The sequence below is a fragment of the Calliopsis andreniformis genome, chromosome 7 (assembly GCF_051401765.1).
Source record: "Calliopsis andreniformis isolate RMS-2024a chromosome 7, iyCalAndr_principal, whole genome shotgun sequence".
Classification (NCBI taxonomy): Eukaryota; Metazoa; Arthropoda; class Insecta; order Hymenoptera; family Andrenidae; genus Calliopsis; species Calliopsis andreniformis.
This window is the reverse complement of record NC_135068.1, coordinates 7,429,693-7,457,614: the sequence shown is the minus strand read 5'-3', so window position 1 is coordinate 7,457,614 and position 27,922 is coordinate 7,429,693. Positions and strand designations below refer to the sequence as shown.

The following is a 27,922-nucleotide window of genomic DNA, read 5'->3' as shown; positions in this document are numbered from 1 at the left end:
TATCGTTTGCTTTTTGGACCCCGTTTTTGGGACCACTTTATAAAATTTTAGTACACTCAAATTTATGTATCAGAGAACTCTATTTAAAATACGATTTTACTGCTATAATATATTAATAATAGTGCCTGCAAATATTCTATATTTAAACTGTACAAATGTAGTTCACATTTTGGATTCAAGTGTGGGCCCAAAAGTTTTCTCAGCATCCAATTGTCACACGCCAAATTCGTCTCAACAGACATCTTTTCCACTAAAGAATCTAACAGTCACAGAATTCATTTTCCTACCCAAAAACCGCAAATCTGCGGTGTTCAAAGCGCGAGAGCTTCACCGGAGCAAAATAGAAAGAGGCAAAGTGGCGGGTCCGTTTAAAGCAGCGAGTACTGGCTGGAGTAGGGGGAACAGTGGCATATAAGACAGAATATGAACGGGGGCCCGTGTTTAGTTTACCAAAGTCGATCCACCTAGCCATCACCTTATGTCCTTCGCCCATTATCCTCCATTTTCTGCTCTTTGATCCTCCCATCAGGCCTCCTTCCCCAGACAATGTAATAAGCACCCTCTCCTGAGAACTCGCAAATAAAAAAGTAGTGAATTTACAAAAGTGAATCTCTCGACCAAGCCAGAGGAACAGGTGTGCACAAGTGGACCAAAGTGAAGGATTCAGGACAGTGGGTCACCCAGAGGACACCGAGTTGGCGACTGGGCCAAGACTCAGGGATTAAGACCTAAAGAGCCACTTTCGACTTCGCGAGTCTCACTCGGGGATCCTCCAGGATGCTCCCTAACCGAGGACTAGCTTGCCTGTGGCTGGTGGCGCTGGTGTCCACCCAGGTGTCCTGCGAGGAGCAACGCAACCCTCAGTTGAACGAGCCTGACTTCGAGATCCGTAAGCTTCCCGCGTTTTTTCTTTTTCTATTACCCTGTGCACGTGGCTAGTTAGGGGTAGCAAGATCGTGAAAGGTGGAGGTGGTGCTTTCTGAGCCACCCAGATAAGTGAAATGGTTCCTGACACCAAAGGAGGAGACTGTGACATCCTAGCCTGTAAAGGCTGACAGCAGTGAAGTTATTGGAGATGGGTCCAAGTAGAAGATGACTGGAGGTGGTTCCTAGTTTCGAAGTGGAACAATTTGCCTAGATCGTGGGACCTATCAGAGTGGATTCATCACTGAATCCCACTGAGAGGAAGATTGCACTTCTTTCTTGGCTATCCCTAGCGACGTAACAGGTGCACAATGAAGGCGGCACGAGCGAGTAATTATTCCCCGTGTTTTCCTTTTACGATCATTGAGCGTATCTGCCTTTCTCTTTCTGCACGCGCTACGGACTATTGTGGGAAACGATTATCGTCGCGGAAGCGTATTGTGTTACCGTGCGTTTTCCTTCGTTGACGTTTGCCTTCTGACGGAAACGGGTAGTTTCACTTCTTCTTGACCAATCTTTGAAGAGCACCCTGTTGAACCAACGAAAAACGGCCAACAGGATGGTTCTGTTATGTAATAGGAGCACAGTGATCGATGGTTGCGTCGTTTTGGGACAGTGACTCAGGATTATGGAAGTAACACTCTTCTTGAGTTTTCCTGTTGCGCAATATGGAGTGGGGGGTGACTGTTGTGAGCCAGATTAATATCCTGTGATCGATGGGTCGGTTCAGCTTTTAGCATAGAGAATTGGGTCACGAAGGGTTGCTTTTTTGTATGTTTTTTTAATATAACTTTCTCTTCGACGCGTGAGAATGAAGGACGAAAAGAGTTGCAGGTGTCAGAGCACCAACAGAGTTTAAAGGCATATTTTTCCTCTGATCTGTTATTTATTTTGAAGCTGATTCAAACGAAGATCTTATATTTGCAATTTAAATCGGACGGGAAAATTACTGAAGAGTGTGATTTGAATAAGTGAATACACAAGTTAAAAATAATCTCCAATCCAGTGAATCAAACTGTAGTACTCTAGAAGAAGCGCAGTCTCATGACATCATAGCTCTTTTGACATTTCACTTTACTATAATGGCGATGCCATCGTTCTATTAAAGATCGTAAAAAGATAAATGCATGGTACATAAATTTAAGCTTCCCCCCGCATTTCTGAACAATTTTTTCGTCAATCAATTAACATTTACACATATTTTTATATGAATAATTTATACTCGCGCAAGACCACTTTCTCTTCGCATGAAAATGACTAATCAACTTGGTAAATACTATTACTGCATTACTTAAGACTGCACTAAATGAAAATACTTTGAATTCCAGAAGTACAGTGTGGAAAATTGTTATAAAAAGATTCGGTCATTCAGATGCCTCGAATTTGGAAGAATTTTATGAAAAAGTAGATCAAAGAATTCAAAATTAGGTCAAAACTAGTTCAAATTTTTTAACTATTCACAAGATTATATGAATGCCTAAGGTATTCAATTATAATAATTAAAATGTATGCATAGGTTAACAACAATTAATTTGACCAAACCTACTAGAGGTTTCCCTACTGTCATTCTCTGAAAGTTAGTAAAAATTTTGGAAACTAATTTTCGAAAAACTATAGACACGATTTTATTCATTTTTGGTAATTCATTAATATCCATCTTAGTAGATACACGTTGAAAATTGTATAAAAAATATTTCCAATAATTATTTAGCGACATGGATACTAAAAAATACCAAAAAATGAATAAATTCGTATCTGTAGTTTTCCAAAATTAATTCCCAAAAATTTTCCCTAGCATCGAGGAAGCCACAATCGAAAAACCCCTTAAAGACTCAAAGAACCCTCAAACCTCCTAAAACCCACTCTTGCTCTCCTTACATAACTCCCTCAGAGCAGCCTCAATCAACCTCCCAATTACCCGAATAATACCCAGAACCGAATCAAGGAACTCGCCGAATGAACCCCCTAATTGCGCCCATCAAGTTCCATCCTGGTCGCCACAAAAACTCCAGAAGCTTCGCGCAATAGGATCGTTACGCCACAGAACGCAACACAGTGGCGTTTCGACAAAGGCCCGCGGTTAGAATTCCGCGATCGTACGTACAACAGCGGCTCGCCTCCGCGGCGGGCCCATTCGGCCCAGCCGGGCCCAGCCGAGCTCGAACGCGAGCCATTATATGCGAGGCCCGGCCGCGCTGGTCACCGCGGCTCGGCATAATGGTACCAGGCATGGCGTAACAGCTCTCGATGGCGTGGCGAAGGTTATGTCAGAGATTGCGTAACCGGCGAGGAATCGGCGGCAATCGGTCGGAGAAAGTGGCGGGCGGTCGGGGGGCCCAGAGCCGGTCCCGAGATTATCCTCGTCGCACTGCGCACGCTCGTCCTCGTCCAGTCGCCAGTGATCCGAGCGTTTCGAGTGAAAGCGTGGACGTAATCGGCCGGGTGCATCAGACGGTCCAGATTCCTGGGGTGCGCGCTGCTGGCGCCCTCTGAGCAGCGGTATTCGGGTCGGATGCTGGGGCGCTGAGGATTCAATGGAGGAGTCCTGAGATGTCCAGAGCATTTTTTCGCTGGTGGACTCAAAATCAGTGCCGCTTAAACGTCATGACAGAGACCCTGTACCTCTACTCGATAAGCTATTGAATGTGTCATCGACGACACGGCTACTGCAGCGAAGATGTGTGCGTGTGACCTGTAAACGTTTCGCAGTTATTTCTTCCGTGTCTTGGATGCTTAGCATTTGAAACTTTAGAGGTTACACGTACACGACGTCTTCGCTGCAGTAGATGTCGTCGTCGATGAGATATTCAATAGCTTGTCGGGTAGAGGGACAGAGTCTCTGTTATGATGTGTAGGTGGCAACGCCGCTTTTGAGTCTGCTAGCGAAAACATCAGCTTGTATCTTCTTGCATTTCTGTCCTTCCATAACGAATGCGTATTACGCTCAAGAAAACATAAAAGAGATGGAGCTATATACTTTCCATATATCTTTATTATTCCATCTTGGTTTCAGCACGCAGTTTCGGTGCACCACATAGTCTTATACATATGTGAATGAACCCAGCCGATTACGTGTAGATTATTTGATGGGAAATCGAACACTTTTCAGGGTAATATCTCGGTTCTTGCTTAAATTTGTAGTCTTTGGCGATGTTGGAAGGTGTGTTAAAGGATTTTTCAAAATGTAAAAAATTATGAATTATTACATTATTTCTCCAAAGCGTAATAAGAGCGATTGCATAAAGGTACCGGAAGTAGGAAGACATTGTAATCCATCAGTAAAGTTGCTCACGTTGCGTGACTCCCTCGCGAACTTCAAATTTCGCGGACCTAAAAATTGCATAACAAAATATTCCATTCACGTTGATCATATGCAATGGAAAGTTACAAAGGTTTTCAGGCTGTTCTGTTTTTCCAGCCGAGTACATATTGCCTTGCAGCAGGTCGGATCCCAAAATAGAGACATGCTTCCAGAAGACCTTGAATCACTTGCAGCCATATTTGTTGAAGGGTAGGTGCGAAAATCGCAGCATTACAATTCATAGTCATTTCAAGAATTGATAATCGATGAAATAGAACAGATAAAAAGAGGTTGAATAATTTTTTTCCTGCAAAATAATCGACTGTCAGGCATCTCTGATTTGGACCTGCCACCGATCGAACCACTCATCATCCCCGAGCTGGGCATGGAAAATGGGCAAGGAGCAGTGCGTATCAGAGCTCTCTTCTCGAACATCACTGTGATTGGCGCAGGGAATTATTCAATTACGAAGACGCGTGTCGATGTGCCATCATACAGACTCGACCTTCACCTGGCGTTCCCAAAGATCGAGCTGCAAGGACATTACGAGGTTGCAGGGAACGTGCTCCTTTTCCCAATTCAGAGCCACGGTGACTTTTGGGCTCTTTTTGGTAAGTTGATTCACCAAAATACATTTCATCGAAAACAACTCCCCTTGAATTTCAATAAGAAAGACACACTGTTGTATAAAAACACAATTTGCATAATTTTTTATATTTGAAATTAGTCTGAGGCAAATAGAAAAAATTCAAAAAGTAAAATTTTAACATGAATATTCGATGACGAGCAATCTGATTAGCATAATTATTCCATTTTAAGAAGTAAGATAGTTACTCTGTTATTACTAAAAGAAATTGTTGTAAAACATGTTTGTAGGTGACGTCCTAGCAATAGCGCGCGTGCAGGGAGCAGAGGAGGTCAGAAATGGCGTTCGCTATTTGAAGGTGGCCCGAATGCTGATAGATTTCAGCTTAGCACGTGCCCGATTCCGCGTGGTTGATCAGCTGAACGGCGACAACGTGATCGGCCAAGCGATGAATCAGTTCCTCAATCAGAATGCGAAGGAGATCATCGAGGAAATGAGACCAGCGGCTAGCGCCAGTATCGCGAAACATTTCAAGGACTTCCTTGGCAAAGCCTTGACCAAGGTACCATTGAAAGTTTGGCTCCGCGACACGTAGCTCCCTCAGTGAAGATCTTAGAAAACGCTATTTCGAAAAGCGCGCGCTTTGCCGCTTCACAAAGAGTGCCGACATTTGAAACCTCCTGTGTTCATAGAAAAGTTCATTCGAACGGTAGTCAATGTGATTGGGTCTACTTTATATGAGCATTTTTTATTACTGATTTACTTGTTTTCATTGAGGTTGAAGCTTTGTTATCTGAATTAATTTATTAGACGCTATTGCGTTAATGGTGTTGCGAAAAATTTTGGAAAATTTTTATTTTATAAGATAAATGAATTTTTCTAAGCGAAAAGATTAAGAATATTCCCGCTTGAGTTATATTGGTTTTAATACAGTAGCTGATAGAGTTATTATGGTTACTTTGTGAGAGACTCTCAAGTGAATTTCTACGGTACGACGAAATCAGTAAATTAAAGAAAATTAAACAGGGATTCATTTTCGATGCATCTTTTTGACTTAAAAAGACTTTGAGGATTTGAAAATTAAAAAGTTGAAAGTGTGAATTGAATGTAATATCTTCAGGTGATTGTAATAATTTAATCAGCCACTGTAGTAATATAATAGATGCATTTCTCAGTGTGTTCTTTTCGAGAACAAACAATTTTGAGCAGCAAACTGGAAACATAAAAGTCGTGTTCCTTGTGACTTACTGCAGAATATTGTACTTAATCCAGCAGTGATCTCTCACGTTTTTTGCATTGCTATAGATTCATTACTATTAAGCTGACAAATACTCATTTGGGTTTAATAGAAAAATCCACTCTCAAAATTTGTAATATTTTATCGCTTATGACACTATTTTTCTGTAAGACATCACTCATTTACGCTTTACACTACGTAGTTTAAGTAATTATACTACACTATAGCTTAGTGAAATTTTGAAAATAAGTTAGTTTAGTAATTCGTTTCCAAATGGCCCTACAATATTTTTCAAACAACATTAACATTTGTAATTTATTTCTAATTTATTCAAGCAACTTTCTTTTTGCAAATTCAGATTACGTTATGTTTTGAAATATTGTGAAATTTCAGTACCTAATTTATCACGTTTACTTATCATTTTGTAAGCCCCTTTCGAAAGCATTTGAAAACGAATTATTCAATCCTACTACTCCTTCAAAATCAATGTTTAATCAGCATAGTAGACCATACCAGTGATTCTCAACTCCCCTTCAAATTTCTCATAAGATGATAAACATTGGTTCAACGTATATATAACATACATTTTCAAAATTTCACTCGAAAATATTTATAACTAAATACTTGTTAAAACTCGACACAGTTGAGAACCACTGCCCAGCAAACGTAGACTAATCGACAAATTGTATATAGAATACTGTAAAATACAATTCTGATTTCCCACGTGATAGAACGCTTCACACTGGCTCCCTATAACGCGAGGCACGTCATTGTAAATAGTAAAGAAAGAAAAATAAAGCAATAAATCTATCAGAATCACCAGGTAAATAATTTGTCACCGCCGACTGAAAGCTCAAAGATAATTCCAGTGCTCCCAGAGCAGATAATTCCCAGATAATGTTTTCAACCCACAGGATTCTGGGTTTCTTGTTTACAAAGGTACATGCATATTTGCTGCCCCGATTGGAGCTTACCGTATCTATTTAGAATGCTATACATCTCATGTTTTCCTCGCGAATATCACAAGCCATGCATTCTCAAAATATGTAGAATCAGTTGCTGCAATGTTTACATAATTACTGAAAGAGATGACAAACTGAAAAAGAATGCCATGGCCCAAGATCCTGAATTAGCTAGATGTCCAACTCACTGGGACACTTTGAACCCAGAGGATTATCCAGAAGATTAGGAAAAAAGTCTTCCATAAGCTCAGCGTTATGTTCTGGAATTGGTGTCAGTGCTTCTAGCACTGCTAATAACTGACAGAGACATAAATCCTCTAATACTCTAATATATCAAGAAGCCTCCAATTCCCACTATCCCAACGTTTCTTTTTCCCAAGTCTCCAGGCGGAACTGTAACAAGATGCTTGCGCCATTTTGTGCTCCTCCGCCCCCTACGTTATCCAACTGACAGCACGAGCGCCTAGCTTCTAGAAACAACGGATCATCGAAAGCCCGTCTCCTCGAGTAGCCGAAGCAAGAAACAAAACGTCGAAGTCGCGCAACGTTGCCCGATAATGGACTAGAATCGTGGCAGGTCGTATCGTTCGACCTTCGACCCCTTCGTCTCCGCCCTTCTCCCTTGTTCCCTCTGGGTCTCCCCTGTCTTCATCCAGGCTAGTCCAGCTCGAAGTCGAGCTAATGTCAGAGCTCATACTGTCGAGACACTCGTCGGCAAAAGCGTCTCGGAGCCAGGGACAGGGGTGTCGCTTCGGTGCATGCGTTGTTGACGATAACGGTGATAAGGTGGCATCGAAAGAGAAATCAGCCGACGTCGGTCGGTCCAGGACAGTCGGTGTGCCCGATGTGAGACAGTCGGAGGCTCTGTCGCGAAAAGAGGGTCTGTTCACAGTGAAAAGCTAGTGGCTGTGCTAGCCAGGTCCCTGCAACGATGATGGTCCATTTCACCAAGAGGCAATGGATGACGCTCATCGTCATCAGCATTGCAGACTTCGCCAACGCCATTTGCGTCTCCCTGCAGGCGCCATTCTACCCCCATGAGGTGAGTACTTGCTGGGGTATTCGGTACCTGTTTCACAATGTGATGATTTGGGGTGCTGGGATGGTAATAGAGTTGGGGTACTTGTTGTGTAATATGATGTAAAGTAGGTGTATGAGGTGAATGTTCATTGAGATAGTAAGGCAATGAACTTGGAGTTGCTTTTTCTGGAGGATCTGAGAGTGCTAGGTGAGGTGTGAGCTGAGAGACTTGCAAGGAAGCTACTTAGGATTTGGATGGGTGCTTTAAAGGAACATTGGGAAGAGTTAGAGAGGTCTATTGTTTAGAGATCTAAATTCACTAATAATAAGTCCAAATCGCTAAATTCATTTTGATCTTCAGGTGGTGCAGAGTTCATCCAGACTAAAGGTAGTTAAGTATGAGGATCTTGTCTTCTTAGGATTTCATGGAGAATAGGTAAAATGTCCCAGGTTTAATCTCTATCAAAGAGACTTTACTTGTCTGAGATTAATATAGTGGATTTGTTGTTTTGTATTCATTTTATTCAGATATAACTTGGATTATTGCCTCCTGCACTACATTTTAGTAGACCTAACCTAGGCCCCACACTATATTTTTTTATAAAGTCTTTCAAAAAGTAACTCTGATCTACTTGAATTAACTCTCACCAACTCTAGCCAACAGCTTTTTCCTTCATCTTTTCTAGAATTTTTTCTATCCCAAGAAATTGCCACTTTGGCTATTCTCCATAGTCTCAAAATTGATATAGTTCAAAATCTTTTTGTGATGTCTGAAACCCACTCTGAACTTCAGTTAACTTTTCTATAATTTTAATTCAACTCACCATTTCTTCAATCACTTTCACTACTCAATGCTAATTGACAATCATACCCAACTAACCTAAAAATCAATACAGTTCAGTTCATCTTCTTAATCCTCTTACAAAGCAAACCTCGGTACTAAATTGAAGCATTTGAATGATCTTCGAGTAAATAATCAGGACATTATAAGACGTAACACTTTACCACTATCCCCCCTAACTACCCCTTGTTTTCCACCAAGAATATTCTTGCAAGCTTTTATCAACTATTTACAACTGTGATGCCTTTATAACGTTTTGAACACAGATAAGCACTTTTTCACCATGAGAAGGTTTCCACGGTTCATGAAATACTTTCTACAGTATTTCCGTGCTTAATAATTTATTTCCCTTATCGTCGAGCGCCTGTCAATGTTGCAAGAATTGCAAGGGTTAAATATGGATACTGGAGTACGAGTTATCTATTTAGGTGGTTCATTAAGAATTATTACTACATGTGTTGCTTCGCTGAGCTGTGGCAGAATATACTCACAGAATCTGTTAGAAGCATTTCTGCGAGATATACAGGGTGATCAATTTAACTGGAAATCTTCTAATGAGTATTGACAACACTTACAATGCCAACAGCATTTACAATAAATGCTGCCAACATTAGGAGGGTTTCCACTTAAACTGATCACGCTGTATGTTTCCTAATTCACTGACTATTCAACGTAAACAATCATATTAGGTGATGTGATTGCGTAGTCGTCAACAAATTCGTTTACGTTATTAAAATTATTCTTATATGATAAACGTTCATCAGATAAAGGTTGGCGCCAAATGAATATGGATAATAGTTCGATAGAGTTTATCAATAAATTTACCGAATCTGAGTTGATGATATCCTTGACCGACTCTGTAGTTTCACTGTCAATTTCAATACATCTGTATGGATTTATGATAAACCAAAAATCTCGCCTTAACTGGCGGGGATAAGGATATCTTTTTAATATATGAAAATAAAATGAATACAAGTCAATTAACTGGAACATTTGGAGAGTGCTATATAGCTGAAGAAGAAAAACAAATTTTATTTTTTTTAATCATCTTTCTCTGAGAAAGTGATTTATTTGGATGACCGATAATTCGTTCGAAAAACAATTTTTCTGTATAATTAAACAAATTTTTTGTTTGTGCATCAGAATGTGCAGACGAATAATGTATCAATCTTTGGAAGTTGATTTTACCCTCCGGAAGTGAATTTTCAAAACTGAGAGAATTAAATATTATAAATGGAGAATTTTAAACTTCCAGAATCTTAATTTCTTATAGAAAAGGTATAAATAGGGATCACAGAAAAATGGAATATCATTATCACAGTGTTTAGACGTTTTAAGGAATGGAGTAACATGAATTAAAAGACGTCAACGATGAGGGAAGATTATCTGAATTTCCGATCATTTTTTCAAGAGTGCAAAGGTCGACGTTCGTTCGAGAAATTGTGTCGATAACTTGCGCTGTAGACTCTTCGTTCGATGAAATTGAAATATTTGTTTTAGATTGCAATATAACTACTAATCCTCGACGAAAAGCATAGTTTAATATTAATTACCAAATTACTAACAACGTTTATATTTCACCTACTCTAATTACAGATAGAAATTATAATTATTCGTTGTAACAGTCAATAATAAATTCTTCATGTAATTCCATGTCCAATAAATAAATTTGAATACAATAGAGTTAGATAGAAACTTATTTATAATTTTTAACAAATATTTGCGAGTATAAATTTTGCACCATCCAGTAGCAACCTACTTTTTACTTCAATTAAATTAAAAATTAGAGTTAGGAAATTACTTAAACATTATACTTCTTTCCACCCTCCATAAAACGATTTTAAATATTAGAAATTTTATTTATTCAAATTTATTCTCACTCATGTGAGAAAAAAAGTCTGCTTTACCAGATGAGAAGAAAGAGGGAGAAATAAATATAGTACCTGGGAGGTGTGTAACCAACAATCGCCACGAAACGTTGCTGACATTCACAATTGTTGCGTCAGGTCATTGAGATATTTTTCTGAGGAGCCTGATGCAATGTACGCACGAATTTAACATGCTTACTAACATAAATCTCACGAAGGTAGTTGAAGCGTAATCGTATCTCACGCATTAGATAACAGGGAAATTGAAAATGGAGTACAAGAAAATCTTTCCTGTTTACTTCTTATTTATTTGTTCCTATTTTTAATCAAAGAAAAAGTATGACGCGTCCTGTTTCCGCGATTCATTTTGTATACTTTCGATACGACTGTTTCTGACGTACCAATGTGTCCTTATAAATGTTCATTATACATTTTTGGAAAAGGTTATCTTCTTTGCCTTGTTGTGTTTACTTCAATGTCTGTTTACGTGAAATGCAGGCTCAATTAAAAGACAACAGAGGTAAGGCCCAAAGGGTGGATTGGGGACGGAGTAATTGTGTAGGGGGAGAAGCTGAAACGCAGAGTGGGGGTAGCACTAGCAATGACCTTCGCGCAACACCTAACTTTATAGTTATTATGTTAACAGGAATATCATTCCTTTTAAAACATTAGAAACATTAAAAATAAAGTATTAGTTTGGCACATTATTTCAATCCCTTTAGATGTGCAATCTTCCCATTTTTTTTCTCTCAAATATTCTATAAAATAATGATATTCCAGGTACTGTTGTAATTCCATAATAATTTAGTTTCAGGATGTTACTTTGAATACAAAAATCCTTCGTGAAGTTGCTTTTAAATATCAGAAATATTTTGAAATAATTATTTATACGTGTAAATTTTGCAACAGTGGAATTATAAATACGTATGACATTTCCTGCTTTTTTAGTATTAGCAATACTGAACACTACCAAGTGTAGAGTAGGATCCTATCACTTCAGAATTTTTATACTCACTTCACTTCTTACTTTAATTTCTCCAAAAATTGATAAAAAAACACCAGCACGTTTTGCCTTTCGATTACTTTCCCTTCCCTCTTTCTCCTAACTTTCATTCTAAACAACTTATTCCCCTCCTCTCAAACTTTTCCAGCTTCCATTCTCTTCCTTAAGAAGTCAAATTAGAAAGTCTTCGGAAGATTTCGATCGTTTCTATGCGCATCTAAACATCTGAGCAATTATAAATTATAATTCTTAAAGAAATTTTCTAATTTGTGAATGTAAAACATTTTTTTTAATTTTGTATACAAATTCCTTTCAGATGTATGATAATTCGAGGAACAGAGAAAAGAACATAAAAACGATGATTCCATTATTGTTAATGGAATGTTAATGTTAATGTTAAATAAATAGTAATTTGCTGAGAGAAAATAAAAATGATGATTGCAAAACAGAGTTTCGGGTGATTCCCGCCTGTTTTTTACAATCTGACGATACTTGTCACAATGATAAAGCCTGTTGAGAGGTATTTGTCTCGCTAATTAGTTCGATGACATCCGATGATACAAAATCTTTCTCTGCTCCGATAATTATTCTGTGAATAACGCTGGATAAGTTATTACAGCAATTATTTTGCATTTCCTTTCTTTCAATCCATTCACACACAATTCTTCAACTTTATATTTCACGTTCAAATTTCGCGCCACAAGGCCTATAGATGCCATCATAACTCTTCATCAATAAAACATATGATATAAAAATAATAAGAATAATAATAAGTAAAAGTAATTTCCACTAATGTGAACAATTTTAATTTTTCATTCTTTATGAGAAATCTGTACCACTGTTTTAAGTAACTATCTTTGCAAATTAGAATTCCTGAAGCGACTGAAGTATATCAGAACTTATCATGAAGAGTGTTAATTATGATTCGATTTTAGAAATAGTGATAATGGCACAGTGTGGGTGTTTTCGTCAAGTATTTATAATTTTATGCATTCTTTTTGTTCACAGGCTGAAAAAAAGGGCGCGTCCCCCTCCGAGTATGGATTGGTTTTTGGAGTCTTCGAGCTGGTCGTGTTCATTATCAGTCCTCTGTATGGACAACACGTGGGTGACATAATTAAATAATTAAATACAACAGTGTGATGAATAGTTTTGTTACCAAAACACAGAGTTGGGTATTACTTGTATAATTATTATTTGTCTACAAAATAGATATTGCAAGACATTTGTTTTTCATCTTTTTTAAAGCCATATAACAGTCAAAACATTTTTATGAAATGCTTTTGAGACGAATATTTGAGATTGTCATTTTTGCAAATATTCTCCAGAATAAATTTTTATAAAGATGGAATATTAGTAATTATGTGTATGAATGAATAATCCGAGTAATGTTAAACTTTGTTTCGCTGTAAATAAAGAGAAAGCCTGTAGAGTGCCTATCCAGTTTTGCCTCGACGCCGAAGATTTGCCTCTCTTCAGGCGATTTCTTTATCAACAATGTTTTTTGTTCCTGCATGACGAAATACCGAATGGCCGACGTTTCTTCGTGGCCAAATAAATCAGAATACTAAACATACTGTGAAATTCTTATCAGAGGGAAGCCATTGAAAAATCGTTAAAGAATTTGCTGTTTCATCTATATCTAAAACCATAAAGCTGGCTTCTTTATCAACCGAGCAGCGAAAAAAACTGTGACTTAAGGCTTAAGGGTTTCAGATAAATCATCGTTAACTGAATGGAAATCTATTAGAATACTGACCAATTCACTTAAACGTGGAAACTATCTAAAATATATTCTCTAGTTAAATATTTAACGCAAATTGTTTTCACTAAAATTTATCTAAATCTCAACCGTGGAATTTTCTGCTTGATGATAAAAGAAGAAATTATTTTAACTTGAAATGAATTGATAAATGTCTAAATTGTATACAAATTAAACTATAAATAACAGTTATCCTTCGATACGACAATTCCTTAATTATTGAAGCAATTAGTGATCAACAAAAAAAATTAAGATAAACGGAAGTATAGATAATTCTTGATAAGTGATATCTACTTGCCACACTTTAACTTGAATAAAATCGTCCAAAATTAGAACAAAAAAAAAAAAAATAAATTTCGAAGAATCTTGTTGAGGTTGAAGTCTCCTCTAAACACAATATTATCTCGCCATAATCTCGTGGTTAGACTCACTCTTACTTAAAGTAAAATAATTTTTCGTATTCACTAACTAAGACCCAATATTTTAATAACATATTCGTCTGCTGACACCTAATATTCCCATTGCCAGGTCTTAAAACTGTGTATCCAAAAAAGGGTACCCTACATCTGTTTGCCTTTTAATTGCAGTTGCATCGTATCGGTCCAAAGCTCCTCTTCAATGGCGGCATCCTAACAACAGGGACCTGCGCCATCTTCTTCGGTCTGCTGGACAAGGTCAACGGCCATTATCCCTTTATAATACTCTCGTTCGTGATTAGGATCGTCGAGGCGATGGGCAACGCGGCCTTCCTTACCGCCAGCTTCGCAATTATCGCCAAAGAGTTCCCGGATAACGTGGCCACAACGTTCGCTAGCCTGGAGACCTTTTTCGGTCTGGGCCTCATTGTGGGACCAACCGTGGGCGGCGCGCTTTATCAGGTAAGTCCCCCAAGTTACCTTAGAAATGTTCATCTACCCTCTGCCAGAATATTAACGGTTTATTGTCCTTCAACCGTTTTTGTTCCACTTCCGCTCAATGGGCCCGATTCACGGGTGATTGGGAAATGAGTATTGCTGCTAGCCGAGGTGATCCTCTTGAGAATATTGTGCTGCAGGATCATTGCAGGGATTGTTAACTGAGTTTTTAGGACATTTCTTGGTGAATTAGCTTTTACTAATTATTCAGTTTTCCATTTTGAAGAAAGGATTGATTTTGAAGAGAAAAGGTTGGTTTTCTTTGGGATAGGCTTATTGTCTTTCTGACAATTGGTGATTGAGGAGAAATGGGTTTAGTGATGTAGCTAAGTAGGTATTTAGTATTTGTAAGACAGAAATTAATATCTTACAGAAATTTATATTAGTTACTTTTATGTACTATGCATTTATGAATCACCCTGTATATATTCTATTTTGAAGGTACTAATTTGTTCTTGTTAGTGCTTTTGCAGACAAATTTAGACAAATTTATTGCTATTTGTTTGCAGGTTGGTGGATATACAACCCCATTCGTTGTCCTGGGTTCAGCCTTGTTCATAACAGCAGTCATGACCATTTTTATTCTACCTGTTCATCCAAATAACAGCCAAACCACGCAAAGCACTGGAGGTAAGACTTCAATATTATCTATTTTAATAAATTCTCAGTTCACTAAAATACTTATTTATGGTCTCTATTTCTAGGGGTGACTAAGGCCCTAAAGATCCCAGGCGTCCTGATCGCCACCTCGTCCATAATCGCGACCAGTATGAGCATAGGATTTTTACAAGCGACGCTGGAGCCCCATTTAAGGCAATTCGACCTGAGTCCCGTCGTTTTGGGTTTAATGTTCGTCCTTAATGGCGGCGTTTACGCTATTACAGCCCCTGCGTGGGGTTGGCTCTGCGACAAGTACTCCCATCCTAAAGTAATTATCGAAATTTCCCGAAAACCTTCCAAATTGCCTTCCCTGACATGCACATACTTTAAAATTGAAATTTGTAAAATGTTTAATACTGCTACCCAATATGATAATCTGCAGGTGGCTACTGTAGCAGGATGTCTTTTAGTCGTCGTGGGATTCTGCTTAGTTGGTCCAGCACCCTTCATACCTAGCCCAACCATATTATGGTTGACTATCTGCGGTCTCGTGGTCCATGGCTTGGGCATGGCTGCCCAGCTGGTTGCTAGTTTCACAGATGCCTTGAGGACATCGATGTAAGTTGACATACAGTGTTGCACATCATGAATAAATATAAGTTCGTTAGGACTCTTGCTTTCTTGGAACTACCTCATTGTTTCCATGGAAGCGCATGATGTTGATTCAGTTAGTTTATTTATGGCTTGTATTAATATAATTAAAAATGATGTTTAGAGGATATGGATTCCCAGACAACCTCGAGACCTATGGTCTCATCAGTGGACTATGGACGAGTACCTTTGCTTTAGGAGCCTTCATTGGACCTAGCGTTGCAGGAATTCTACTGGACCAGATTGGCTTTAGGAATGCTACCATGTTTATCGTATTGCTTCATCTCCTAGTGGTAAGGCAATCTTTTTATATTGATATTCAAGATTCTGAATAGTGACTGACGTGCAAGGATTTTCAAATTCAGTTGGTATAGGGCTGTGCAATACTCTTATGGAGGCAAGTCACTAAATATGTTCTGCAACTTGGTTCAGGACTGTGTCCTATTTGACTATATTTATATTCTTAGCCCCCACGAAGCTTCCAAGCCCTCATTTGGATAGCTTTACTCTAGGTTCTCAAAGAACTAGTACTGTACTAGAATCATTCCTGAGCATCTGACCAGCCATTAGAACTTTCATTGTCAGCGGCGTGATGAACTTGAACCCAAACTCATTGGAGGGTTTCCAATTAAACTGACAATCCTGTATTTAATTAATAGCTAATCGTCCAAGATGTTGAAAATACAACTCATATTAATTCTTCTAAACATTAAAACCACCATCCAATTAGGGACAATGCCATTACAGACATTTTACTTAAATGGGTTCCATTAAACATCCAAGTACCTAAGCACCATGGTCATTTAAAACACTTGAACTGTTTTCCCTTCGTTCCAAGTAATATTCGCCCAGGTCTGGGCCAGGTTTGACCCACCCAATACCAATATAAAAATGAAACCACGAAGGACACGAAACGTTTGGTTCCCAGGGCGTGGTAGCAGCGGTGTTCCTCAGCAGTTGCACGCGAAGACGCAAGCCCTTCACGGAGGTGGGTGCCACGGAGGACCTCAGGACACCGCTGACAGACAGCGGTCACTCGCGGAGCGGCAGTCTGCGTCTGGGGGGACGTGGTCAGGGTGTACCGATCGACAGGCCCAGCGGCATGAATTCCCTGATCGCGTGCAACAGTTACTCGAACAGGGCTGGTGCGTGGTCCCGGGCCTCCTACAGCGGCCGATATTCCCACAGTTATGGATCCATCGAGACTAAGAGGTACCTGGAGATGACCACGTGATGCCCGCGGGTGGCTGACATCGGCCGAATCGAAGGAGAAAATCTCGAGCAGGGTCGTGCTGACCACTTCGCCCTCATCGCCGACTCAGTTTGCTCGCGTACATCATTCCTCGTCGCGAAGGACCCGCGTGTCGAGATTATCCTTTACGCGTTAGGTTTACGTTAAATTATATGCTGCTCATGTTTCTTCTTGCGCATTTTTGCCTACCGCCGGGAACCATGATCTTCAGGACGAACTGCCTGCTGTTTTGGACACTTCGAACAGTATTCACAGGACATTGACCAACCCCGATTACTGCTTTTATTGAAGCTTCTGAGAACGACAATGATCTAGATAAGGATTTAGATCTGTTGTTGCGATTTGCTGTCCTTTTTTTATAGAAATTTCAAGGTGAAAAATTGTGGTTTTTATTCTTGAGGGAGCGTTTCATTTTGTGTTGCAGTTTTTGTTTAGGCACGACCCTGAGACGAGATCTTGCCGAGAAAGAACGTTCATGTCGATTCGTTAGAGACACCAAAGAAGATTATGGGAAAATTGTACATACGCATGTGCATCTTAGCTGTTATCGTTTTATAGCTGTACATCGCTCGTGCATTCTGCTAGTAACGCTTTCTTGGTTATATTAAATATCGTAGTGTAATTACTGATTATTCTTTATGTAATAAATGGAAATTTTATTTAATACCACATGTACGTTTGTTATTTTCGCGAATAACTTCTGTGAAAGGTAATAAAATATGTAGCTGATATACTGGAGATGGTTCGTATGTAGCTCGATACTAATAATCCTAAATGCATTGAACATATTAGTGAATCATAGTTGCGGAGTAATACGAATGGGCCAATTTTCACACTTTTCTCGATTAATTTTAAGATAATATAGAATTTTTTAATGTCAGCTAACAAATCCGAAAACGAACTCTTCTAAATAAACTTCCATAACCTCAAAAATCCCATAAACACACAGTTCTAACACCATTTCATTAAATCTACACCCACAAACACAAACTTTCACAACTTACCTTACCCACACAATCATTACCAACCTGTAACACCAAATTGGAATTCAATTCTCTCTTGGCATTCGCCAAGAAAGGTCGAAAAATGACAATAGATGATCACTAAATAATAGAGTCGAAGCCTTTCTATTTCTCACAACGATTTCCAGTCATGGTTTCCAGTTTAAATCAAGATTTTCACTCTCGATCAACTGTCACACGGTTCCTGGACCTCTCCCCCTCCCCTCGAGGTGCAACGAGACACGTTTTCTACATTCGCTTCAAATTCCAAGGCGTTCGCGCATACGTGACACACCCACGCACGTGCGCGCGAATTCTTCGGAACAATAGCAACGTCGGCTCGCCACTTACGCGGCTCTTTCGCCTGCACGTGCATTTTCCAGCGACAGACGAGTCCCGATAGCTTTTTCAGACACTTTCGCAGGGAACACGCATCGATGAGTCACTTTGGACGCTTCTGGTTGCGAGTTTGAGTCGATGTTAATGGTTATGGGTATTTGAGCACCTGGCTGTTGAGGTAGAATTGATGTCATATTTTGGACATTTTGTTTCGAAACACCCCATGCATATCTGGATTATCTGATTTACTTGGAAGATAATAGCACTGTTAATGAGAAATTGAAGAGGTCATTAACTGATTTATTTTGTAGAAATTATTGTATGATTTGTGTGAAAAAGAAAGGTCTTATACAGAGTGTCCCAGATTTTAAGAGCCAAATCTTGTCAGTGTATTCTATGGATATAAATAAGAACAAATGTTTTATAAACGTAAATCGTTTAGAGCCGTACTCAAAAATTATAACAGGAAAATGAAATCTGAAAGAAATAGTGATTCATGATTATTATGATACTATGATATCCTTATCTATTTTAAGATATACTGGGTGCAAAAATTTTCAATTTCCAACTTTTTAAATCCTCAAACTCTAATAATTTCCAATAATTAATTTCCTAAAGTATCGAGTTTTCAAGATACGAGATGATTTAAAATTCCAAATTTACAGAATATCGAAGTTCAGAATGATTAAATACCCAAATTTAAAAATCTTCACCATTTCTAAATTATTAAACATTCAAATTTTCATATCTCCAACTCCAATTGTACCAAAATTCTACTGAAAATATCAGTTTTCAATCACAGATTTAGCAAAGGAAGTGTCGAGGGCTGGCGCCATTAAGAAGGGACAAGGAAAGGGGTTTAATAGAAACGGGTCGTCGACCGCGCAGATAGAATCCTCCAGGAGTGCGTCCAGGTCAGTGCAGGACGCCGTAATTATTTTTTCGAACACAGACGAGCATGAAAGCGAAGTGAAGGAACGAAAGGAAGAGGAGTGAATTATTAACGCACGTCGAGGTCAACGGTGTGCATCCAAGTGTCCACCGATGCAGGTTATCCCCTTTGCCTCTCGGTTTCTTCTTTCCGCGAGTTTTGAACCGAAGAGACGTGGATTCCCCGCGGATGCGCCGTCATCGTCTAGGATCGAGAAAGGAACAGCACGGTCGAGGGCGCAGTGAAGATAATGATCTGATCGACCAGTCCTTCCCCTCGTCCTTTGTCTTCTCTGGAGCTTCACCATAACCATTTCCTTCAATGCATTTATTACATCATTAACTGCTTATTCTACACGTGCGCTTTTACGTTTTTTTTTTCTAACGAGTTGGTGATTAGAAGAGTGATTATAACTTTGTGGGGTACACTTGTGATCCCAGTCCAAAACGAGAGATTTTTAATTTCCAGATTTTCGACTGGTAAATTTGGAAAAATTTAAATATGAATCTTCTATTCCTCACATTTTTAAATCTTGAATATTCAATTTTTCATTATTTGAAGCACACGTTTTTCACTCTTCAAATTTTTAAATTGTGGATATTTAGATATTTGAGACTTTTCAATTTTCATGTCTTCGAAGTTTCTTTACATGTCTGACTTTCTCGTTCAATTTCTGGATTCCTGTATCTGTAACTCTGTATTTAAGCACTGAGTGGCCATTCATTAGAACTTAATTTGTATCCCATAAACAATGGTGCCCCAATAGGTACAATTATCTGCGTCAAATCAAATGATCCTGATTTTTTATCTCTGTCCTGTTTTCCTGCTTCAGACTCCAGACGCATATTTTCCTTCACATTACTTTGTCATTTAAAAACAATTAGCATTAACGATTTTATGTAATGAGCACTCTACACCGCAGGCATTTACGACGTTACATAAGCGTTCATAAAATGTATTAGAAATTTGCAGCGACTCCTTTCAGGGAAAGTTAACAAGTAAGAAACCAGTATATTGTTCAATCGTAGTAAACTGTCGGGTCAAATAGTTTTAAAACTGTATCGCTAAATCATGGCACAGCCTGCGTTGCAAATATTTCACCGCGTGCCATTGCAAACTAGCAGCAGGCCCAAACGCAGTCGACCATGTTGCAACTGTTAATAATTTTAGTCTTTGCCCTGTTAATGATATTCCTGATCTGGGTATTATTTTCTCTGTGAATTTTTCTTTTTCTAAACATATTTTAAATACAGGGTGTTTTATGTTGTACATTCTAATATCTTCGTTATGTCTGCTGATACCAAGAAATTTGCCAGGATAAATTTGTTTGGCTCAAAGCTATGAATATTATGATTCATGTTTTTTCTCTCAAGATAATTTTTTTCCGGGTTGTGAGGGTCATTATCATTTTTTTGCAGATTAACATATATTTTTTATGATGCAGTATTATAGTACACATCAAGACGAATTCAAGGAACTGAGACTACGACCTTTAAATGACCTTTAATGAAAAAAATATTACGCTACAACAGAAAACATGAAAGAAAGAATTTTACATGCTTGCATATAATAAGGGGAATAAGAATTTGACCCATAAATTATAGAAAATTTTAGTTATGGCTCGAGCACTTTCGTGTATGTTTAATATTCAAGGAAGAGTAGCGACGAGGATGAGGAAGCGATGAACGAAGAATAAACCGGGAGCAAGTGCAGATAAATTTCAACGAAAGAACATTTGCAAGTGAAATGTTCGAAAGTTTCACGTGACGTGGCCAATTTTCTGCAACGAGGCTGCCAATTACTATTCTAACAAACTCTGAATTGCCTTCTCTAAGTGTCGATGGCATTAACGCTGTTTCTTAGTACCATTTTTACCATTTCTCGATGTGATGGATACGTTCCTTAGACATAGACGCTTTCTTTAAATCTATTTGAGAGTCAATGTGTGTCTTTCTTTTGACACCGAAGCAATTGACATGATTGCTGTAAATAATGTGAAATCTCTTTAAAGAACAAAGTACCAACTTCTACAGGATGATATTATTATCAGTTGTTAGTGTTTGCTGAGTGTGCTGGAAATTGACTTTACAAGATAGTGACTATTGAAACTAAATGAAAGAATGAGTCAGTGAGTATTCTTTTTTAAAAGATTCAGAAAATAAGTCGTCCTAGCAATTTCAGAATAGATACCCTGCATTTTAGGATAGATGTTACAGTAAATCTGAGAACAATTGTGGAATAATAGAGAATCGTTTACTTTACAAATTTGTAAAGTTTTTTTAGTGTTTTTATAGGCTCTGTTAGCAAATAGCTTATTGGTAACTGATTTAGGAGACGAACCTTACGCCACTGCGGCGCCAGGACTGAAGGCAGGATTAGGCGAAGCTGCCATCCGAACAAGAATATCCACGGATGAATAGTGCACAGGATGAAAAGGAACAGGTTCACGAGGAGGGAGTTACTGGTTATCCGGTGTTCCTCCATTCCAATAATCGTGGTTGTTTGGGAAATCATGTACTTCTAATTGGATAAAATAAACATTTCAGAATTATGAATCAAGATCATTTACCGAGAAACATGAACAAGAAAATCGTTACTTTGAAAAAGACCACACAGAATGTAATGTGAACTATAAATGAGTATTCAGGTTCTTATTCTATAAAAATCTACGTGAAGACAAGATAATCTAGTATTTTACCTTCGTTATTTTCATCTTGCAAAGTACAGTCAATTTTGAAATAGCAAATACTGTTTGCTATAAATCCAAAATACTATTATTTAATATCAATACCATTCCAGAAACAAGTTGTCTCAAAGTTATTTCAAAATTATTACTGAATACCATTCTACATATTAATAAATTTAATTCAATTTTCCCCAAAACTTAATCACTTTCGAACACTCATATCTGTAATGATAACACGAAACAAGATCACATATTTTTATTCTCGAGATACTAACATCCAAGTTCTTGAATACCAATTCCATTACCATATCATTTCTTCTACTATAAAAAAATACAAATTCTACTTTCTAAGATTTCACGTTCCGCAAATCAAAATTTGTTAAAAATATCACATTTCGTTTTTCCTCCCAGCCATAGCCACAGATAGCAAAGGTCTAACATGAAAAACATTAAAGAAAAATCGACCTTACGCCACTGTGATAAGCACCGAACGAATCCAGCGTCAGGTGAGGTGCTGCCACCTGAGCAGGAAAATCCACAGGTGAACAGCGGGTAGAGGGATCGCCGTGGAAAAGGAGCAGGTCCAGGTACAGGGGTTGTCGGCTGTCCTCCCCCCTCCCCGCCAACTGTCCCCGTAGCGACGGCGGTGGGGAGCGCGTCGCGCATGCGCAGGGCGGTCTGGGTCCTTCGACCGAAGCCGGCGGCCAGCTCGGGGGCCCAGAGTCCGTCTCCACCGCGAGGGAAGACCTCGGATCGCTTTCGTCGCCAAGCGTCCCATTCAGTTCGCGTTATCCCGCGTCACTTTACTCGTCGCAACTCTTTCACCCCGGAAGCTTGGTTTATTCGACACCGCGAGTGATCACGTGCCTCTCCTGGGAATACCAGGGACTTCGCAGGTCATTCAGCATCCTACAGGATCCGAGGATCTACGTTTCTGTGTTTACCAGTGTGCTAAGTGACATGGGGATCTAGGAACGCCGATTAGGGTGAGTTTTGCATACATGAATATCTTTTTTTTTTGTTGAGCGATGGGGATGGTATTTGTTTTAAAAAAGAGGACCTTGGCTCGATGGAGTTGGGAGCAGGGAAAGGGTTTAGAAAAGTATGTAGGTTAGAGTAGACTAGGGTTTGGGTGGTTGCTAATCTTTTCTCGAGCCAAAGTGCACTGTCTCGTTTCCTGCGAGTTGTATAGGGATCTAGGAGTTAACTTCGTTAAGCTTCCTAGGGCACAAGACGAACATCAACAAAGGAAGCTATCTAGCAGACGCACTGACCGGTGATTCGAATGCATGATGCAGTGATAAACCCACGTTACTCATTCGCAGACGCTCTCGTACGCGGCACATAAAAATGCAAAGTGTATTAGATCAGACACTCTCGGCAGTGCATTATTTAAACGGTCGAGTAACTCGTGAGTCTTTTGTGAGCAGAGTAACTTGTAAATCTTGGTTTTTCTTATCGAGACGGTACTCCCAGGTCAAGGTCCCACAGTATCGCCTAATTATTCAATTTAGAGTAGTAATGGTGTATCCAGTATTAACAAGTCTCTAAATCTATTCTTAACCTACTGTATTAGACCATATCTTTCTTCAAAGAAATTACAGGTTTCTAGGACCCGATTCCTTATCAGAATTATTTTTCTTTAAAAATAGTAATAGATACAGGCTCCAATTCTCACGGTACTAATATTCTAAAGGACAACTGGATTCATTTTATTTTATATTTTTTCCATTAAAATGTCACAGAAATATTCACCCCTTTTCGAACAAAAAGCTCGTTCGACCACCTCAGAATCTTTCGCTTCAAAAGGACAAGTTGATGACTAATTAAAAATCAATCTGGGTACAATCCCAGCGCGGCATGAATGAACGTTAACGTCGTTCACAAAACCGCCTGTGGCTTCCCCCAACTGTCGAGTGGGTTAGGTGGAATCAGCCGATCGGTTAGGGCGTTTGAAATTGTGATTCCAGGCGTGTCCACGAAGAGAAGGCTAGGACACAGGGACGGACAGACGGACGTACGTGCACCTCCGTACAGATCGAATCGTGCTAGGCCAATGCAGGGAGCAAATGTGCGCGTATGTGGGTAGACGTATCCGCGTAGGAATCTTAAGTATCCTCGAGTATCCTGCGGCCTCTCGTGGCAAGAGGAATTGCCTCGAGACGCAGCGCCTGATTTAAGTAAAGGGAACGAAAACAGGCGCAAATTATCGTATCTCAGGTTCAGGTGATTACTGCGCCTAGGGAATACTTTACAATGAACGTTTCGTGGTCTGACTTCTTTGAGCAGCCACGTGGAACATGTTCGTGCTTTGAAGCTCCTCGCTACTGGAGTATAGAGACTGTATAGGCGAACATTTTTGGAGCAAGGTTAGGGTAGTTGAAGGTTATGTAATGAATTTTTTTGGAAACTTATAAGTAACTAAATTTGTAAACAAGAACGTAACTTAATTTACAGTGTACTTGCGCTAAATGATAGACGGTGGTGAGCTTATAACGAAAAGCTACTCTAGATCAGTTATCAAAATTAAGATATAGTAGCTACCTCTTTAGGTGCTAATGTGAGCAATTTCGATCAATTCTATTGTACTTAATATTCTATGTTTGAATTCCGCGCCAAAATAGATTTGAATTCTCTTCAATTCTCCACTTTTCACGCTTATTTTCAAGAGAACCCATAAATTAATCAATCCGATTCCTTTCCTTACGTATTTCTTACCCAAGAATCAGCACCTGAATTATCCACATAACATCAAACCTTAACCTATAACTCAACCAAACCAATCATCCTTAGTCCTTATCCACTACCAGCCATTATCAAGCACCTATCTCCCATTAACGCTCATTTAAAATCAAATCTTTTAAATTCCCCCAATGCCCTCGTTATCCAAAGAAGCCACTTACGTTATCTAAATTCCCCGATAAAACTGGAGGCAATCAGACCCAATCAGTCGATTCTTAACTCGAACACGAGCCATGGTAATCCCCTCGAATAAATCCTCCTCGCGTTGCCCGCATATCTCGTTATCTATTGTCCAAGTAAAAATTTGGCCCACGTCCGGATGTTTCGCGGCGGAGCCTTCCACCAGCCTGCCGTATCGTTCCCATGTGTTTTGCATGCGAGATCGAAAGTGTGTAGGTGACGCACATCCACCAGCCACGGGCTGGTGTATCTCGGCTGCTCGCGTATGGGTAGCCATGAAATGCAGTCGAACCGGCTGGTAGATGCATGCATGGCTCCGACTCCGGGTACACTTTTGCAGGCCCAGGAGCCACAGGACACGCTACTTGCGGCATTTTTTTCAACGATCGTTCCCGGTATACGAGCACGCAGCAAACGAACGTGGAACTGGAAGAAAAGTGCCGCGGTTTGCCTTGATGCCGGGCCAGACGCCCGTCTGGAATTCCGTCGACGTGTTTACACTCGCGTGTCTGCGCCAAAGGGGAAATGGGCTTTTGCCGAATTCGTTAGCAGGGGAAAATATTGCCTGAATTAACAGCACACTCTTTTTCCTTCTTCTGTTTTTAGGAAGAAACTGTTTAGAATTGAGTACTCTCGTTGAAAGAGCTGAAAAAGTGATTCTTCATGCTTCTACTTTGATGATCTTATTCTTGATAGGTTAGGTTTGAGAAAGTAGACTCTATTTTGAATTGCTTTTTAGTGGAACTTATTGACTTTGTATATTTAGAACATTTTTTGAGTCTGTTTTGTGAGGTATAAAATTTGTTTTCTCATGCTGTAAAAAATTGATGCAAAAGTGTGGAATATAGAATATAGAATTTGGAATAAAAAAAGAGAATTTTTGAAACTAGTAAATGGCTCGCAACTTGACGTTTACTTTACTGATACCACTTGTAGGTTCAGGAACTCGTACAGTAGTTTCACATAGGATAAATAATGCACGTAAATTTGATTTTCAATTTTTAGTATTTAAAACCAAAATTTCTATTGGCGAAGTTACTAGGTACAAAATTAGGTAAAAGTAATACAAAATTAAAAATGGTGTACATTCACCTTTTAACAATTTTTTTAAATAATATTCCCATCAGTGGCGTTTAAATGTTCATACACAAAACCCTCTATACTCTCAAAAACAAGAAACCTCTCCAATCCTCTCGTCTCTCTCTTTACAAGAAAACCGCTGAGGAATAATGACCGAGGTACCCCATATCGCGTCGTCTGGCCCCCACTCCTTGCGGCTCGTATTACTCCCCTTGATAAACAGTAAAGGTGAATACATACACCGCGACGCGCGCCAAGGTACACATGCTGGGCCAGTTATTTTCGCCGCGATCCCCGATGTTTTGAAATCAACGAGACCACTGTGCGTGCGTGCGCCTCGGCGCGGGGTGCCAGTGGGTCGTCGCACATGCGACGCGCTTTACTGCAGGTGCAGCAGTCCCGCGTGACGTCAGGGCCCATTGTTCGTGGCTGCAGCATCTGAGGGGCTGCCTCTCGCGAATCGCGCGACTATCGTACGCTGGTTTTACGAGCCTTTCTTCGTCGGAGGGATTTCTTTTACGGGGCCGTGTTACTAGTCGACCAACTCCCCTTTGCTGCAGCGTCGACCGCGGTGTAAGAACTGCATATTGAGTGGCGGATAATGAGAGGTTTCGCTGACATTTGTGCGATCTAAACGGATTAGGTTTTCGAAAAAATTGATGGTGATGAGATGAAGTCGAAAATGAAACATGTATAGCTAGGTTTTCATTTGTGAAGCTGAGGAATATTGTACATATATAGAGTACTGTGACTATGGGAAGATTCAATTTATTACACTTGAGAGGCACTCTTACTTATCAATATTGTTCTATAATTAATTTCAAATGGAGAATATTATTTTTACAGAATAATTGCGTTTCTTTTTAGTTCGTGTATGTTACGTGTATACTCGAAAGTTAATTTTAACAAGCAGGAAACTCTTAAGGCCCTCTTTCTTGGGCCCAACGCGGCGATTTAATCCGCAAATATGATTGGCCCGTGACTATAATTTCTGCGGTTATGTAAAATCATCGGTAAAACCTGCGTCGAATTCGTTGCTTTCTGACACGCGGACTTCGTATTCGGTACGCAACGTCGCTTACATAAGTACGCACACACAATAATCAATTATAAAAGACCGCCCTTATTCAACATCGACTGAACCGAAAGTGAAGAGTGGGAGCATTGAAATGCGTTACATATTCCTTTCATGTCGAACTTTGCTGCCTTGGTTACGTAACATAGCGCAAAAACATATTAGCTAAAATCCGGGTTAACATTTTTGATATTACTTATTTATCCAGGTATTACCTATAAGTATCTAATATCTGTTTGAGTATCGGTCTGTTCGGTTCAGATTGGGCTGAAATAAATTGTTATTGGTATGGTGTGGTTCTTTCTAAAATATTGTATCATGTATTATACATAAATAGTAGTGGGATCGTGGCTTTAGATTTATTTTAGATAGAACATTTGTGGGATGGAGGCTTTAGACATATGAAATTTAAATTTTTTATTGTTTTCATAAAACATTCTTATTCTTACATTAAGAAATAGAAATCCTTTGGGTTAGAGCTTTTTCAGCACCTTAAGCCACGTTCTCACATGTATGAGATATATTAAGCTGTACATTATACTTGTACGAACGTAGATTTATTCAAATTTATCTTCTTCAGTAAATATTTCTCAGAGAAGCAAACTCTCTCTGTCAACATAAAGCCACGATCCCGCATGTGAAATACGTACATCACTAATTATAAATTATAGTCACGAAACTATAAATTTAGCTTGAAATTTATTTTCTTCATCAGGAAATTTCACTGCTCCATAATATTTCCTATACGTATAATAAAACAAACTGTCTAAAATGACATAAAGCCACGTCCCTACATATGAAATACACCATAAATTATATATTATATTATAATCATGAAAACATAGACTTAGCTTCAAATTTATCTTTTTTATTAACTTCATTAACCTAAAACATTTCCCATCGAATCAAACTTTCGAAATTGATCTAAAACCACGTCCCTACATCTAAATCTGAATCATCCAGCCCA

General features: G+C 39.1%; 3 protein-coding genes across 3 annotated transcripts in view; all 3 read left to right on the top strand.

Moving 5' to 3' along the window:
* The first annotated feature begins 469 nt into the window (after nucleotides 1-469).
* LOC143181833 (protein takeout) lies at nucleotides 470-6,864 on the top strand. Its single transcript, XM_076382492.1, has 4 exons — nucleotides 470-889; nucleotides 4,343-4,435; nucleotides 4,555-4,836; nucleotides 5,102-6,864. The coding sequence occupies exons 1-4, from the start codon at nucleotides 778-780 to the stop codon at nucleotides 5,404-5,406; spliced, it is 792 nt and encodes a 263-aa protein (XP_076238607.1). The 5' UTR covers nucleotides 470-777; the 3' UTR covers nucleotides 5,407-6,864.
* A 1,077-nt stretch (nucleotides 6,865-7,941) lies between these two features.
* On the top strand, nucleotides 7,942-16,903 carry LOC143181691 (MFS-type transporter SLC18B1). The gene is made up of 8 exons (XM_076382230.1): nucleotides 7,942-8,052; nucleotides 12,751-12,846; nucleotides 14,092-14,382; nucleotides 14,928-15,048; nucleotides 15,123-15,346; nucleotides 15,461-15,636; nucleotides 15,794-15,962; nucleotides 16,598-16,903. Exons 1-8 carry the CDS (start codon nucleotides 7,942-7,944, stop codon nucleotides 16,901-16,903), a joined length of 1,494 nt encoding a protein of 497 aa, XP_076238345.1.
* A 5,853-nt stretch (nucleotides 16,904-22,756) lies between these two features.
* The window catches only part of LOC143181382 (uncharacterized), a 55,395-nt gene continuing 50,229 nt past the window's right edge, over nucleotides 22,757-27,922 (top strand). Inside the window, exon 1 of the mRNA XM_076381762.1 lies at nucleotides 22,757-22,864. The gene's annotated coding sequence lies outside the window, so the exon portion shown is untranslated. The remainder of the gene's footprint in view (nucleotides 22,865-27,922) is intronic.

Coding starts and splice junctions, on each gene's coding strand:
- LOC143181691 (XM_076382230.1), top strand. CDS start 7,942: ATGATGGTCCATTTCACCAAGAGGCAATGGATGACGCTCATCGTCATC. Junction 12,847..14,091: donor GTCCTCTGTATGGACAACAC/GTGGGTGACATA, acceptor TTTTAATTGCAG/TTGCATCGTATCGGTCCAAA. Junction 15,963..16,597: donor TATTGCTTCATCTCCTAGTG/GTAAGGCAATCT, acceptor TTTGGTTCCCAG/GGCGTGGTAGCAGCGGTGTT.
- LOC143181833 (XM_076382492.1), top strand. CDS start 778: ATGCTCCCTAACCGAGGACTAGCTTGCCTGTGGCTGGTGGCGCTGGTG. Junction 890..4,342: donor CGAGCCTGACTTCGAGATCC/GTAAGCTTCCCG, acceptor CTGTTTTTCCAG/CCGAGTACATATTGCCTTGC. Junction 4,436..4,554: donor GCAGCCATATTTGTTGAAGG/GTAGGTGCGAAA, acceptor ATCGACTGTCAG/GCATCTCTGATTTGGACCTG.